Genomic DNA, 14,134 nt, shown 5'->3' with positions numbered 1-14,134 from the left:
GAGGAGAAGATATATGCCTACTCCACTATAAATTGATAGGTCCATATGCTACTGAAAGCGAGATACACATTCAATATGAGCATCGCAATCTGTCTTGACTATCTACGATACATGCTGGTCCTAGGCGGTACTCCAAGACTCCAGCTATTTTAAGACAGATTAAGCAAGAGGTTAATAAACTACCCCCTCCATCTCATTTTGATCATTCCCTACGGTTTTTAAGGTCTTTCTAAAATGTTGATAATCTAACAAGTGTCTATTCGTTTATTTGTGCAAAGAATAAATATGCATCTGTCGAGGCGTGATCCTCTCTAGCAGGAAGTCGTGAGACCCCCTTTCGTGAGTTCGGCCGGGGGAGTGAGTGAGATCCGAGGTTTTGGTGAGCGATGCTGTGTGATCTTGAGGGAGTTCAATCCCCCAAAGACGATGGGACAAAAGGGGTTTATATAGGTTCGGGCCGCTAGGAAGCGTAATACCCTACTCCTGTGCTTGGTTGATTGAGTGTAGAACACAAGTGCTTGGGGTTGCGAGACCCAAGCGCCCGTTCGCTCGGAAGTCCCCCCCTCCACCACTAGGCCTAGACCTCCTTTTATACCTCAAGGGGTTACCACATGGTCCCAACAACCTAACCTAGCTCCGGTGGAGAAGTATTATAATCTTTACATTAAATGCATGTCTTGTCACTTGACTTGGGAAGCCAAGTGCACGTCGTCTTGATGATGGGGCCTGTCAAATCTTACCGCCTAACACGGGGGTGCCCCTGTCAGTCACCATTTAATGGGTGAAGACTTCTGGGCTTCTATTACACCGGGAAAGAGGAGCCTTGCTTTGACCAGAGCGGGAGGACCGACTCCGGCTGGGATAAGAGGATGAGAACCTCTCACCATTATTATTTGATGGGATATGTCGGGCTGCACGTCGCCTGACACACGCGATGGTGCGCCTGACATCCTGGGTCCCATCAGTCATTCGACCGGTCACAGACCGGTTGAGTGCACTGCACACCGCATTAAATGCGGCGTGGCGCGACCGCTCGGGTCGCCATAAATATGGGTAGGTGGGCACCTGGAGGCGGACACCTAACCCACCGTACGTGGTGACCTAGAGAGGGGGTTGGGAGAGCCTGACCCCTAGTCACGGGAGGGGGCGGCTGCCGCCCGACCTTGGGCCTGATCCCCCCTCGGGAGGGAGCCACGTGGCGCCTGGGGTGGCCTTCTCCCTCTAGTCTCGGCCAAGGAGTGGCCGCCGCCCTACCTCGGGCCCGACCCCCCTCGGGGGAGGGCCACGTGGCATTGGAGGGCAGACTCCTCCATCCAGTCTCTGGGAAGGAGTGGCCACCGCCCCACCTCGGGCCTGACTCCCCTCGTGGGAGGGCCACGTGGCATCGGGGGGCAGCCTCCTCCGACTAGTCTTTGGGGAAGGAGTGGCCGCCATCCCACCTCGGGCCTGACTCCCCTCGGGGGAGGGCCACGTGGCATCGGGGGGCAGCCTCCTCCGACTATTCTTTGGGAAGGAGTGGCCGCCGCCCTACCTCGGGCCTGACTCCCCTCGGGGGAGGGCCACGTGGCGTCGGGGGGCAACCTCCTCCGACTAGTCTTTGGGGAAGGAGTGGCCGCCACCCCACCTCGGGCCTGACTCCCCTCGGGGGAGGGCCACGTGGCATCGAGGGGCAGCCTCCTCCCTCTAAACCTGATACCCCAGGCCCATATCACCGACAGCATCATTGAATATGTTGCATGCAACCAACTAAGATTAATTTCTATCGGTGCAATATCATGCAATATTTAAAACATGAACAATCCATGAGACACGAAGCGATGTAGTGCATTAACAGATAAGGATTAATTTGAGAATGATGAATATTTTTGTTTCCTTAGTCTTGGTGTATTTTACTTAGGGAATGATTAAACTGGGATGGATGGCCGAAATTTTGACAATTTGACCCTTTGCAAAAGCTTATTCTAAGAATAGTTTGTACTAAAAACTTATTTCAAAAATAAGCCGTGACCTCAGCGCCATAGAGATTGGCGCTGAGATCCACCATCTCAGCGCCACTCATTTTGGCACTAGCCTCCATCCGAGGTGGCATGTATTAGCCACATCATAAGTGGTTGGCGCCATACTCTTTGGCGCTAACTTTGACAGTAGCTAAAATTCAGAAAATGGTGTTTTCTATCATGTAGGTATCGTTGGTGTAGTGGTTATGTGCTAAAGATTCTTGCAGTAGGTTCTGGGTTCGAAGTCAACAACATGCACATTTTTTTTACTTCCTCCTACTATTTGCTATAGCCTAATTTGCTACCAACATCATAAGTTTGGCTTATAAAAATCATTTTATTCTGGACTAGACAATATGAAAAGGATACATATTATAAAACTTTTTAGATATTTCTATTTATTATAGATTAATAAAATTATAATATATTCGCAACATTTAAAAATTATTTTGAACTTCAGAAAAATGTAAAAAGATGAAACAAGAAAAATGATACATATTATAAAACTTTTTAGATATTTCCATTTATTATAGATCAATAAAATTATAATATAGCCTAATTTATAAAAATTATTTTGAACTTCAGAAAAATGTAAAAAGATGAAACAAGCTAGATTAAATCACTTCCACCACTGAGCTACCGTAACCACATAGTTATGAATGGGAGGTTCGCTTTTTTAACTAGTACAGTGGTGAGCGCCAATTAATATGGCGCTGACATATGATGATGATGTGGCTAGTTTGTGCCACCTCAGATGAGAGATTAGCGCCAAAATTAATGGCGCTGAGATGTTAGACCTCAGCACTAATTCCAATGGCGCTGAGGTCACGGCTCACTTTTGAAATAAATTTTTAGCACAGACTATTCTTAGAATAAATTTTTACAAAGGGTTAAATTGTCAAAATTACGGGACGGAGGGAGTATGTACTATCCTTTCATACTGGATAGAGGACAAGGAGGAACTATTGATTGGATGGCTAAAACGAGACAAAAAGAATATTGTATTAAAAAGATTTAGTACACCTGCTTTAAAAATATACTCCCTCCGTTTTATAATATAAAACTTTCTAGCATTGTCCACCTACATATATATATATATATATATATATATATATAGATTCATTAGCATCTATATGAAGGTGGACAATGCTAGAAAGTCTTATATTGTGAAACGGAGGAAGTAGTATTTATGAGACAAATTCGTGGTTTAAACTACAGTTAGAGACGGGAGATTCAAAACTTAAGATCGATCACACATATACACATATATGTATTTTAACAATGTAAGCTAGCTTGTTGTAATCGACACCATTAAGTTGGTACAACAGTTTTGAAAATTTTGTTCAATGTAGTAGTACTCCGTTTACAGCCATATGACAGAGGAATTAGGGTTACATCATAGACAAGGCATGATTTCCACGTTTTAAGTACACCGTGCCGCGTAGAATGAAGAAAACAAAATTAGCTGAGAATCTGAAAACAAAGTTTTTTAGGAGTAAAGGGTAGGAGCTCTGCCAATTTCATAATAGGAGAAGTAGAAAACAAAGTTTTTTTACAAACTATGGTTACAAGAGAAAACCATGGATTCCCTGAGAATCTGAAAAGCAGGATGGAAGGATTTCCGCATAAAAAAAAGTCATACTACCTTTTCTTGTTCAGATTATAAGAAGCTTTGAGTTTTCAATAAAATTATACATGAAACCATATATATGTTTTATATATGCGTCTAAATTTATATATGTATGTTAATGAATATATAGATAAAAAATAGAAAGGCTAATATGGGGGTGGGGGGGAAGTATTTTATATTCGTACCGACAACATATGAGACGGATGGCTACACCCGACGATATCCAAGCATAACATTAATTTCTTGGAATATCTCAATTGGTCAATCTACTTGCCAAGCTAGAAGCTATCACACTCAACCTTATAGTGGGCCAGATAAAACACATGAACTTTTGATGTGTCATGCCCACTCTCGCTGATTCCTACACAACCTTAAAATTAATAAATACCACTACCATCATAGAGAACTTTTGGTGCGCCATGCGGCCATGCCTCGGCTGATCTAACACAATGAATAGATACCAAACAAGGTGGAATCTATAGCATGCCATGTCCATTCTTGATGATGCAATACTTGATTCCATATGTAAATAAAAAAAATGCTAGATTTGTAGTCAGAAAATGATTATTTATCAATTTCGCTATCCGTCTGTCGAGTGATTTTTTGTTATGGCTCTTTTGTTTTCTCAGCCGTTGGATAAGTTGCTATAAGATTCGTGCTGAATGGATGGGTCAGTCTGGATCTAATTTTGCTATAGATGTGCCATTCATATTTTTTTGGTTAGATATTATTCGTAGGGATATATCGAGTTTTGATCTAGAAAAAGCTGTATTATAAGTTACAACATAATTACACTATAGTTATAATGCAATTATACTATAATTACAATGTAACTTGTAGTAGATATAATATAATAATATATTAAATACATAGTGTAATATAAGTACTCTCTCCGTAAAAAAAAACTTAACCTAGGATGAGATGTGACCCCTCCTAGAAGTCTAAAACAACGAATCTGAACAAATGGTAGTCGAGATTCATTGTCCTAGGAGAGGATGTAGGTTGAGTTTTTTTTTGGGACGGAGGGAGTACTTATATATACTTGAAGCTCTCAAGTGTTAAAAATATGATTAAAAAATTTGACTAATTTCATTAGGAGTGTTTTTACTTGAGATACTTTTTGTTTTTATTTAACTTTTATGAGTGTCGTATTATTCGCATGTTTTAATCATTTAATACTCCCTCCGTCCCAAAATATAGTAACTTTTGGTTGGATGAGATATATTCTAGTACTACGAATCTGAATATATGTTTGAACTACTACATTTTGGGACGGAGGGAGTATAAGTTAGTATTACTACATGTTAATCATGGTTTAAAAATGAAGTGAACAATAGCTAGTCCAATCCTTGAAAAAACATGTGAGTTTTAACCAAAAGAAAAAAAAAACTGTGGAGTGATGCAAGCTAGTCCCCCTACGGTGCAACACATCGCCACGTCAGCGTATCTCAGGGCCATCCGCACGCCAGGACGGAATCCCGTTCCGTTACTAGTTATTACACCCCTCAACCTACGCCAGCCACCACGACCATCCATCCTCTGCTGCACTGGCACGAACGTCGCCGGGATCCCGACCCGGTTCGTCCCTCCCAAGCCCCAACCCGAGGAGCAAAGCCGGGGCATGGCAGAACCGTGAATAAGCCGCAACCTCTGTGGCGGTTTCCGACCAATCCCCTTCTTCTCCACCCAACCAGGTGAGAAATGCGATTGGGCGATGGCTTCGCTTTCCTCGCGCTATAAATTCCGCGGGCAACAATAAAGAATTGGAGCGGAGCAGCAAGTGGTGGGAGGGAGAATCCGGAATCCCAAAGCAACAGCAGCTAGGGTGAAGGGAGGGAGGGAGGGGGAGAGGGAGAACCGCGGCGATGTCGTCGTGGAACTCGGTGGGGATGGAGGTGCTGTACCAGGTGCTCGGGTGGGTCGCCTTCTTCGCTTGGTCCTTCAGCTTCTACCCGCAGGTCTTCCTCAACTTCAAGCGCAAGAGGTGACGGATTTTTCTATCTCCCTTTTCCCCCCTCATCCTCTGATTTGCTCGTGGCTAGCCATTTCTTGGCTTATATTATTGCTGTGTTTGAATTCTGTGTTTATTTGTTGGTGTATGTATTATTTGAGGGAGATTACCCTCTTTAATTGCGTGCTTAGGTTAATCTGATTCATGAGATTTGTTCATCCATAGCCTTTGCAAGCTGCAACGGGCGACGAATCTTTGGATGTATGGGTGGAGCTGACCTCAATTTTGGGTAAAGATTATGGAGTCGTCCTTACTGAGCTGATTGCTCAACCAGTGGAAATTGTCAATTGTTGTCGGATGCCGCCATAATTTGATGGAGAATGCAAAATTTAGGAGGAGAACAAAGCAAAAGTTAAGAGTAGATTGAATGTTTTCGCAAACTCTGGCAGTAAGGAGTGCAGGACATGTGGCTCTTACAACTCCATCTGCTCATTTAATAAATTCCGCTTCTGTTCTACCGTCCACCATGACCGTGGTGTGTGGATTATTAAGAAGCACCATCTGCAGTGTAACTAAGATTAACACCAGAGTTTGTTCTTACAAATCTAGTAGATCCATTTCCTGCGCTTGGAATAGCCTGTAGTTATGATAAATGGGCAAAAACTAACCTTATAAGCTCATGCTTTCTTACCATCACAAGGTTTTCACTTGGGCATAATTAGTTCTTTAGGGAACATTCTTGTTGTCACTGAGTTTTTCGCAATCAAATGTGATCTTCACATGTGGGCGAATTATTTTGCACTTGTTCATTGGCCAATGGGGTGTTTTCTTTAAGTTCTTTGTCGGCATATCCGTACACTCCTTCTGTTCTGGAAAGCAACTAAAATATCCAAAGTATTTAACTCCTTCCATATGCTGCCTACTACGTCATGGAATCATGTCGTTTTGTACATGCTTCAAGTCAAACTTTGCAAACTTTATGTATCAAGTTCTTTTAACTATTTAGATTGGATGAATGAAAATTATGTACACAGACTTGCCTCGAAAAGTACCTTTTATAATATTATAATTTTATCGAGTTTACTAAATATTTAGCAAGAGAAGTTAGTGGCCAAAGTCATATGTTTAAGATAGTGGCGATGTCCAAAATGGCATGTCTTCATGATCAGGAGTGCATTCATGAATAAACCTTCAGAGTTTGAACTAATCAGAGTTAAAACAGTAATATAACCTTCATAACAATCTATTTCCTTAATTGAGTTGGAAATTGCCACCTGTGTCAATCTGTTTTACACTGTACGGTGCTCTGGATGTCTGGTGGTTTGGGGACAGACGGTTCAGTCTGTTAGATTAAGATATTTATTTTTTATATTCATGTTTCTTGTCACGTGGTTTAACTGGATTAATTGATTGCAGTGTGGTGGGTCTGAACTTTGATTTTCTGGTGTTGAACTTGACAAAGCACTCATCCTACCTCATATACAATGCTGCTCTATTCTTCAGCCCCTTCATCCAGAGACAGTATCATGAGACATATGGTGATAAAGAGGTTAGCCATATCGACCTTTAAAATATTTTTATCTTGTCTGGATATGAAATGGTACTATGTAAATTAAAATGTTCGTAGTGTAAATGATGGACAATATGAGCAAAGCTAGTTGTATCTAGTCAGATACCTGCTGTCCTGATTCCCAACTTCCATACTATCTCCATGTTGACAATGAGTGTACTGTAACGAGTGGTCTCTATTCTAGTTGTTTTGTTCCAGAACATCAGGAGCAAAATAGGACTGGTGCAGCTGAGTACATAGAACACATTCCATCATAACAGTAAATGAGAGATTAATGCTTGCATTTACACATAGATAATATATTAACAAATTAGTAATTTGGATGCCACAGCATGGGCATGGTGTTGGTACTATCCATTGGAAGGACTATTAGAATCGTGTAGCTAGCCTGACATCAGGGTCTATCAAGAGTCTGGTTAGAACATGAAGCCCCATCTTTCATGTGCATCAAAGCGAACGTACTACCTTCCCTGAGTAATGGAATTCCTTCTTTACAAAAAATCGGTGTTATATGTGGCTAATATGCTGGAATGGCGTTTGCATGTGTGTATTTCATTGCAAAGTAGGGAGATTGTTTGTGATCATTTTGGTACATTATTTTCGTCATATTATTGAATGAAAACCTTTGCTGAGGTAAATAATTTTTCAACATTAGGTTTTGAAACTTCAGCGCGCTTCTTATTTTTTTCCTTCTGCATCATAACAAACTGGCATCCTAGTTAAAAAAAAAAACTGGCAAAGTAGCTGGACAGGGCAGAATTTGTTTTGTATTATCTGGCATTTAAAACCATTTACAATTTGTATGATTGACCAATATGTTCTTCTCATTATCAATCCACACGTCTTTGCATTATTTTGTGGGATTCTAATGATGGCTCATTTCATGATTGCATTTGTTTTTTTATTTTAAGCTAATATTAGGATTGTGCAAGCACCATGCCTGTCACTAGTATTGCATGTAAATTTGGTTGATATCCATGAGGACTAATATTTTAGCTGATGTACTGGTACCTTACTGTTTGGTATACCACTGAGGCACTGAACTCTTCCAAATCCTGTTGGCATTATGAGGATGCCTTTGATGTGAAAATTAATTTTTTGCTGTTTAAACACCATCAGTGAGGAGGTTTGTGATGATAGATTTGGTCTATTGTAAGAATATTAAGCCCTTGATTCTTGTTTGATGGACAAAAATGCTAATAATAACCTTGATTTTAGTGTAAATTCCCAGCCTGTTCACATGGATGCCTTTGATGTGAAAAGTCATTTTGTGATGTTTAAACACCATCCGAGCTGGGGTTTGTGGCTTTATGTCGGCAGATTTGGTCTATTATAAGATTATTAAGCCCTTTATTCTTGTTTTGGTGGACAAAAACTCTAATCATAAACCATGATTTTAGTGTAACTCCCAGCCTGTTCACGTGGATGGGCCAGAATTTTGGGCCACCTAAACAAGATCTAAAGAGTGATGTACATCAGCTCGGTAGTTGTCTTGTACATATAAAAAAAACAACATAGAGTCTGTATTCTACAACTATTTAAATATTTCTATCTTGTTTAGTAAAGTCTTACTACTGTTCCTGTCAAAAGAAATTTGGTGATTGCCTATGCCTCTTTTGGATCAATGCTTGAAATCTGGAACTGTGCTGACTTGTTATCAATTATCTTCTCTCGAGTGCCAAGGGTTGTTGTAATGTACATATAATTTTGATTCTTGTAGTTGCTCCAGTATTTGAGAGAAAAGAAAGCTGTACCCCAATGAATCGATATCCTTTGTTTTTGTTGTGTAATTGTAATGAGACCACCTTGGTGTCATTCTTCTTCATGTTTATTAGCTTTAAACTGTATTTGCTAAGCCTAAATCAAACATATTATTTTGTATCATTTGATGCAGATGATTCCTGTCGCGGCAAATGATGTTGCCTTTTCTGTACACGCGGTTGCCTTGACAGCTTTTACCCTTTTTCAAGTATTCATCTACGAGGTTAGTTAAACAGCTGTATGAACCACAGTTACTTATTTTCACTCTGTCAGTATCTGATACTTCAGTACAATATACAGCGAGGAAACCAGAAAATCTCCAAAGTCTGCATATCAATCACTGCTATTGTGTGGACAGCTGCTATTGTTTGCCTTATTGTAGCTTGGCCAAAAAGTAACTGGCTCTGGCTTATAGATGTGTTCAAGTAAGTTCTTTCTTCACTGTTCTACAAAATATCTCTCTAATCAAGTTCAGTTATGCTAATTGTTTGTTATTGACATATATTGCTCCATTTTGCTCTAGTGGAACTGATTTCTTTCTCTTAATGTGTACTTTAGTTCAATACAGGTTGGGATGACAGCAATCAAATACATTCCTCAGGTAGTCATATGTTCTTGTTACTATATTTAGTCAGTTACATGGTTATCCTAATGGTGAAAAATGAATAGGGAACTAGCAAAATCCTTGATTTAGAGTATAATATGTGGTCAATTTTTTTTTAGATAATGGAATAAAATATCCCGGCCTTTGCTCAAACGAGCTACAGCCAATTATTACATAATTCACATAAAAGCAAACTCACACAATTAGTCCAGAACCACAGAATGAAAATTTTAAACAAGCACAAACTAATAGACACCAGCTATGTGGTCAATTAAAGGCAGGGTGAGTATATGTGTCTAGACCTGATAATAGAAGTTGAGCACAAGCTTATGTTGGCACAATATACACTTCAAGTTATGCTGATCTCTGTTGTCTTACCAGACAATTTCTAATGGCTTTGCTGTGTAGGATTTTACTCTAGTTTGAATGAAATAAAAAAAAATGCCTATGCTTGCTTACTGTTGTATAACCTAATTTGATCCTACTGCATGTAGCCGCTAAAATGAAAAGTGTGCCGTTATTTGTTGCTAACGATTCTGTTTCCTGTTTATCTTAGGCCATCATGAACTTCAGGAGGAAGAGTACAATTGGTTGGAGTATTGGCAATATTTTACTTGATCTTACAGGAGGGGTGCTAAACTTTGGCCAGATGGGTGTGCAATCAATAGATCAACGTAAGCTGCATTGGTCCTTTGATCATAGTGTATGATATATATTAAGTATGTCAGATATTTTTACTGACTGAACATATTGTGTTGCAGACACGCTAGTGAACTTCTATGGAAATATTGGGAAAACCCTTCTTTCATTGGTGAGCAGGACTTGTTTTACTCTAATAATACTATCTTTACCACTTAAGGATTTCTAACTACAAGCCCTTCTCAATGTTAAATAATAATAATAAGAACAACTCTTAATGTTTGCTAAACTCGAGTAACTAAAATGACATGTCTTTGATATTGTAGGAAGTCGTTTTCTTCGACATCTTATTCATAATCCAACACTATGTGCTGTACCCTGTCAAACGAGATGAGAATGGTAAGGCTATCATTTCTGAAAGGGTAGCTCCTCTTATCAGGCCTTCAGACAAGCCTGAAGAAGATAGTGTGTGATATACCTATTGTATTTCACCTTTTTTATGGCCCTGATTACATTCGCTTCAGGGTATAGTCCCAACTATCCATTCATATGAAACAAATGCATTTTTCGTAAAACTAAATTTTGTACATATTTGTTTACGGATTAATGTAAAGATGTAGATACAATAGGCCTTTGATACTAGTCTTAAAACAATGTTTGTGATTATGTAAGTGTAAGTATACTTACAATATCTATCACGGATTTGTCATGAGTATGTTTTGTAGTTCGGTATTTACATTGTTGTTATTTTGGGTTATTTTCAGCATCAGTTTCAGGTTATTTACCCCTATTGTTAACTGTAGTTTGATTGTTTTTAACCCAGTTGTTCTCCTTTTCAGTTCCTTTTATATAATTCGCTGCGTTTTTTAATCAACAAAATGATTTGTGATCTTTGGAATATTTTGGCTGGCACTTTCACTCTATATGTTACCACTTGTTCTTAAAAAATATTTTGTATTCTGCAACCATCTTAGACAAAAATATTAGCCACCTAATTGAAAAACAGCCTTGCTAAACTGTCACGCCCAGGAACATCCCACTGCAGCTAACATCGCAATGTCACGCGGACAGTGTTATTTTTTTCTTCTAATATTGCTAATGTTTTAAAATAAGCCTTTCATTGTTTCTCTTTCGTTTTTTTGAGAGAAAATAAACCTTTCATATGTTACGCGGCTCATGTGTCCATGTCACTCCATGGTATTTTGTCGCCCTTTCTGGCGTGGCCGGTTTACTTAACAATGCGTTATGATAGATATATTGTCAAATTTTGTCTTCAAAATTTCCTTGCGTCAAAATATTGGCTTCATACAATCCGGCATCAACGGAATGGATATATCAAGCGGATACACTATTAATATACTGTCCCTCCTTTCGCATCATGTGTTTTTAGAACAAAGGTGCACCAAAATATCTTGTAAATTTATCATTCAAAACACTTAGGCATTTCAGTGTTTGGGCTGGGATTTTCTCTGGCACAAAAATGAGATAGGCCATTATCAAAGTACTAATTATTATCGACTTAAAAAATGAATTTATTTGATTTTTTAGAAAAATCTTATAGAAAATTTTTATACGAACAATTTAGGAAATGTGCTCACGTAGAGCGAGAAGCCATTAGAAAAACCTGCTTAGAGCAGGTACAAGCTATTGCCTGTTATGCTAATTTTTCATAGTGAGATGATGAGAGAGCAGTTAAACAAGCGCTAGATATACGCGTGCTCCAAGGCAGCCTGATCAATCCAGCAGTGTCATGCACTACCAAGAGATAGGGTGAGATGAGAAGAAAAAATAGTAGTTTAAATAGAGTGCAGAGGTCATGTAATAGTTAGTCCTTCCACCGATAATATTAGTTGTTTGAAATAAAAGGAAGTTAGACTTTAAAATCTTCGACTATAAATAATTTTTAAAATATTTATCTTAGAAATATGAAGCCATATGTATAAATTAGTCTTAAAAAATATTTCAATAAAATTAAATTTTATTTGTTGATATTTCTATATAAATTATAATAGAAGTTGTCAAAGTTATTTTTTTTTAAGACCGAGTTCTTATCCATGTAACAAATATTATCAACTTGGAAGAAGCATTATACATACATTAACGTGGCATTTTGGAGTAAGCAGCCGACGACCTACTAGACTGGCTCTTAGAGCAAGTTAATAATAGTATAGCCAACTACTGACTCCAAATCATCTATGGCTGTGTTTAGTTCATGCTAAAATTGGAAGTTTGGTTGAAATTGGAACGATGTGACGGAAAAGTTGGAAGTTTGTGTGTGTAGGAAAGTTTTGATGTGATGAAAAAATTAGAAGTTTGAAGAAAAACTTTGAAACTAAACACGGCCTATAGCCAACCTAATAGCTCATTCATACAATAGTTATCTATAAACCATTAATATATAGTTCCACCTCTTATACACACGTAACATATTGGAGTTCGTGTTACAGCTGGCTACAAATTCATTCCTTCTCTCTCTTCTCTTTCCTCCTCCACATGTGTTTACAGCTGACTTGTAATCTGCTATTGTACTTGCTCTTAGAACGCACAGCTGACAGCAAAATTCTACCGTACATTTTTGAGAAAATTTAGTAATTATTATTTTTTACATCGTCATGGTTGGGACCAATATTTTGTGAGAAATTAAACGGAAAACCCTTTTTTTTTTGCCGTGGTTTATTCTTGTTAAAAGAAACAATATGCTGATCGCTTTAAATACTACCAATGTATGTAGTACACATTTTTATTTGCTAAAAAAATGTCAATTCCAAGTTAATGTTTTTCTATGAAGCAAACTGCAAAGTTAATCTCACTCAATTATTTTACATTGTTTGACTATGTCGTTTTTATTTTTTCGCAGCAGCCAATGGCTATCCAATTCTCCCCATCGAAGCAAAACACGTGGCGGCAGCATAAAACTTTAAGCTGGAGAAGATGGGCCCTGTTGCCATTAGGTGGGCCGAGAAAAGGGCCCAGACTATTTAGAAATGCTCCAAGCCCATCCAAAGAAGCGTAAAATCTCTTTGGCAAGAATTTGGCTTTGTACATCATCCAAGATGGATAACGAAGATCAGATGTATCGAGATGGAATTGTCCTAGTTTATTTTCATCAATGTAAGCAAAAATGTATCATGGAATATTTTTTAGTCAATTTAAGTATTCTTCTAGTCATAAATCTCCGTTGAAGCAAAAAAAACGTGTATGGGTGAAGCGAGAATACTAATGCGCAAGCTGTCACGATCCTCTTACGTGTGCGGTCAGTGGGGTTTTCACGTTTGTCCCACACTCTTTTCTGTTTTTGTATGGTATTTTTTGCCGTCAGGTTTGGCCTAGTGTAAGGCACACCAAAAATTATACTGCCGGGTGTCACTTGTGACCATCACATGGTTTTAGCTGAGTGGGATCTATACACGCATAATAGCCACTCAAGCCTCAATATGCCTCATGATCCCAAGTAAACACCATTAAATATAATTTAAGTAGTGCCAAATATTGAGCAAAAATAGATATTGCTGGGACTTAGCATGTTAATTAACTTTAGCATGAGATGTGCCCGTCAAACCACACGAAAGAGGCGACCAGATGTGTTACACATCCCAGAAGATTTGACTTAGTTTGTTAAGCTATACATCTAGTTTGTTCATCACATACTCATGTCTAGATAGTTCTATCTAGAATATACCAAAACGCTTTCATCAAAATAAATGGTATCCATAAAGAAGGAATACTAACACACGAATAATTTATAGTCTAAATTTAGAATCCATTTGGCTGACCAGCCTTATGATAGGTTCGCACGGAAATTTATCTACCCAATACCCATAAGCAATCCGACTAGGGATAGACCCCTAATGAACCATCTTGAAGAGATCAATGGATCCTACAACACTCAACTAAACATGCAAAACAAATTAACCAATGATCCAAAAAAGATACAAGTATCAGATTGGCATGGCAATACAATCCTACATACATGCAAGCTCTA

The 14,134-nt window shown here is 38.7% G+C and overlaps 1 protein-coding gene across 3 annotated transcripts; it reads left to right on the top strand.

Annotated features, from left to right (window-relative positions):
• Window positions 1–5,392: 5,392 nt before the first annotated feature.
• LOC4351977 (cystinosin homolog) lies at window positions 5,393–13,324 on the top strand. Of its 3 annotated transcripts, none has more exons than XM_015765313.3 (9): window positions 5,393–5,611; window positions 6,995–7,127; window positions 9,043–9,132; window positions 9,210–9,334; window positions 9,468–9,510; window positions 10,070–10,187; window positions 10,275–10,324; window positions 10,479–10,551; window positions 13,013–13,324. In XM_015765313.3, exons 1-9 carry the CDS (start codon window positions 5,493–5,495, stop codon window positions 13,063–13,065), a joined length of 804 nt encoding a protein of 267 aa, XP_015620799.1. In that variant the 5' UTR covers window positions 5,393–5,492; the 3' UTR covers window positions 13,066–13,324. The 3 variants fall into 3 exon arrangements, with proteins under 3 accessions (XP_015620799.1, XP_015620798.1, XP_015620796.1); XM_015765312.2 differs by having other exon boundaries at window positions 13,010–13,324; XM_015765310.3 differs by lacking the exon at window positions 13,013–13,324 and having other exon boundaries at window positions 10,479–10,867.
• Window positions 13,325–14,134: the final 810 nt, after the last annotated feature.

Source organism: Oryza sativa, chromosome 12, assembly GCF_034140825.1.
Source record: "Oryza sativa Japonica Group chromosome 12, ASM3414082v1".
Lineage (NCBI taxonomy): Eukaryota > Viridiplantae > Streptophyta > Magnoliopsida > Poales > Poaceae > Oryza > Oryza sativa.
The sequence above is the reverse complement of the archived record's forward strand: the minus strand, read 5'-3'. Positions and strand labels throughout refer to the sequence as shown.

Bases quoted from the DNA above. Each gene is read 5' to 3' on its own strand.
- LOC4351977 (XM_015765310.3), top strand. From the start codon at position 5,493: ATGTCGTCGTGGAACTCGGTGGGGATGGAGGTGCTGTACCAGGTGCTC. The intron at 9,511-10,069 runs GTAGTCATATGT...TGTTTATCTTAG, and splicing joins CAATCAAATACATTCCTCAG to GCCATCATGAACTTCAGGAG. The intron at 10,325-10,478 runs GTGAGCAGGACT...TTGATATTGTAG, and splicing joins GGAAAACCCTTCTTTCATTG to GAAGTCGTTTTCTTCGACAT.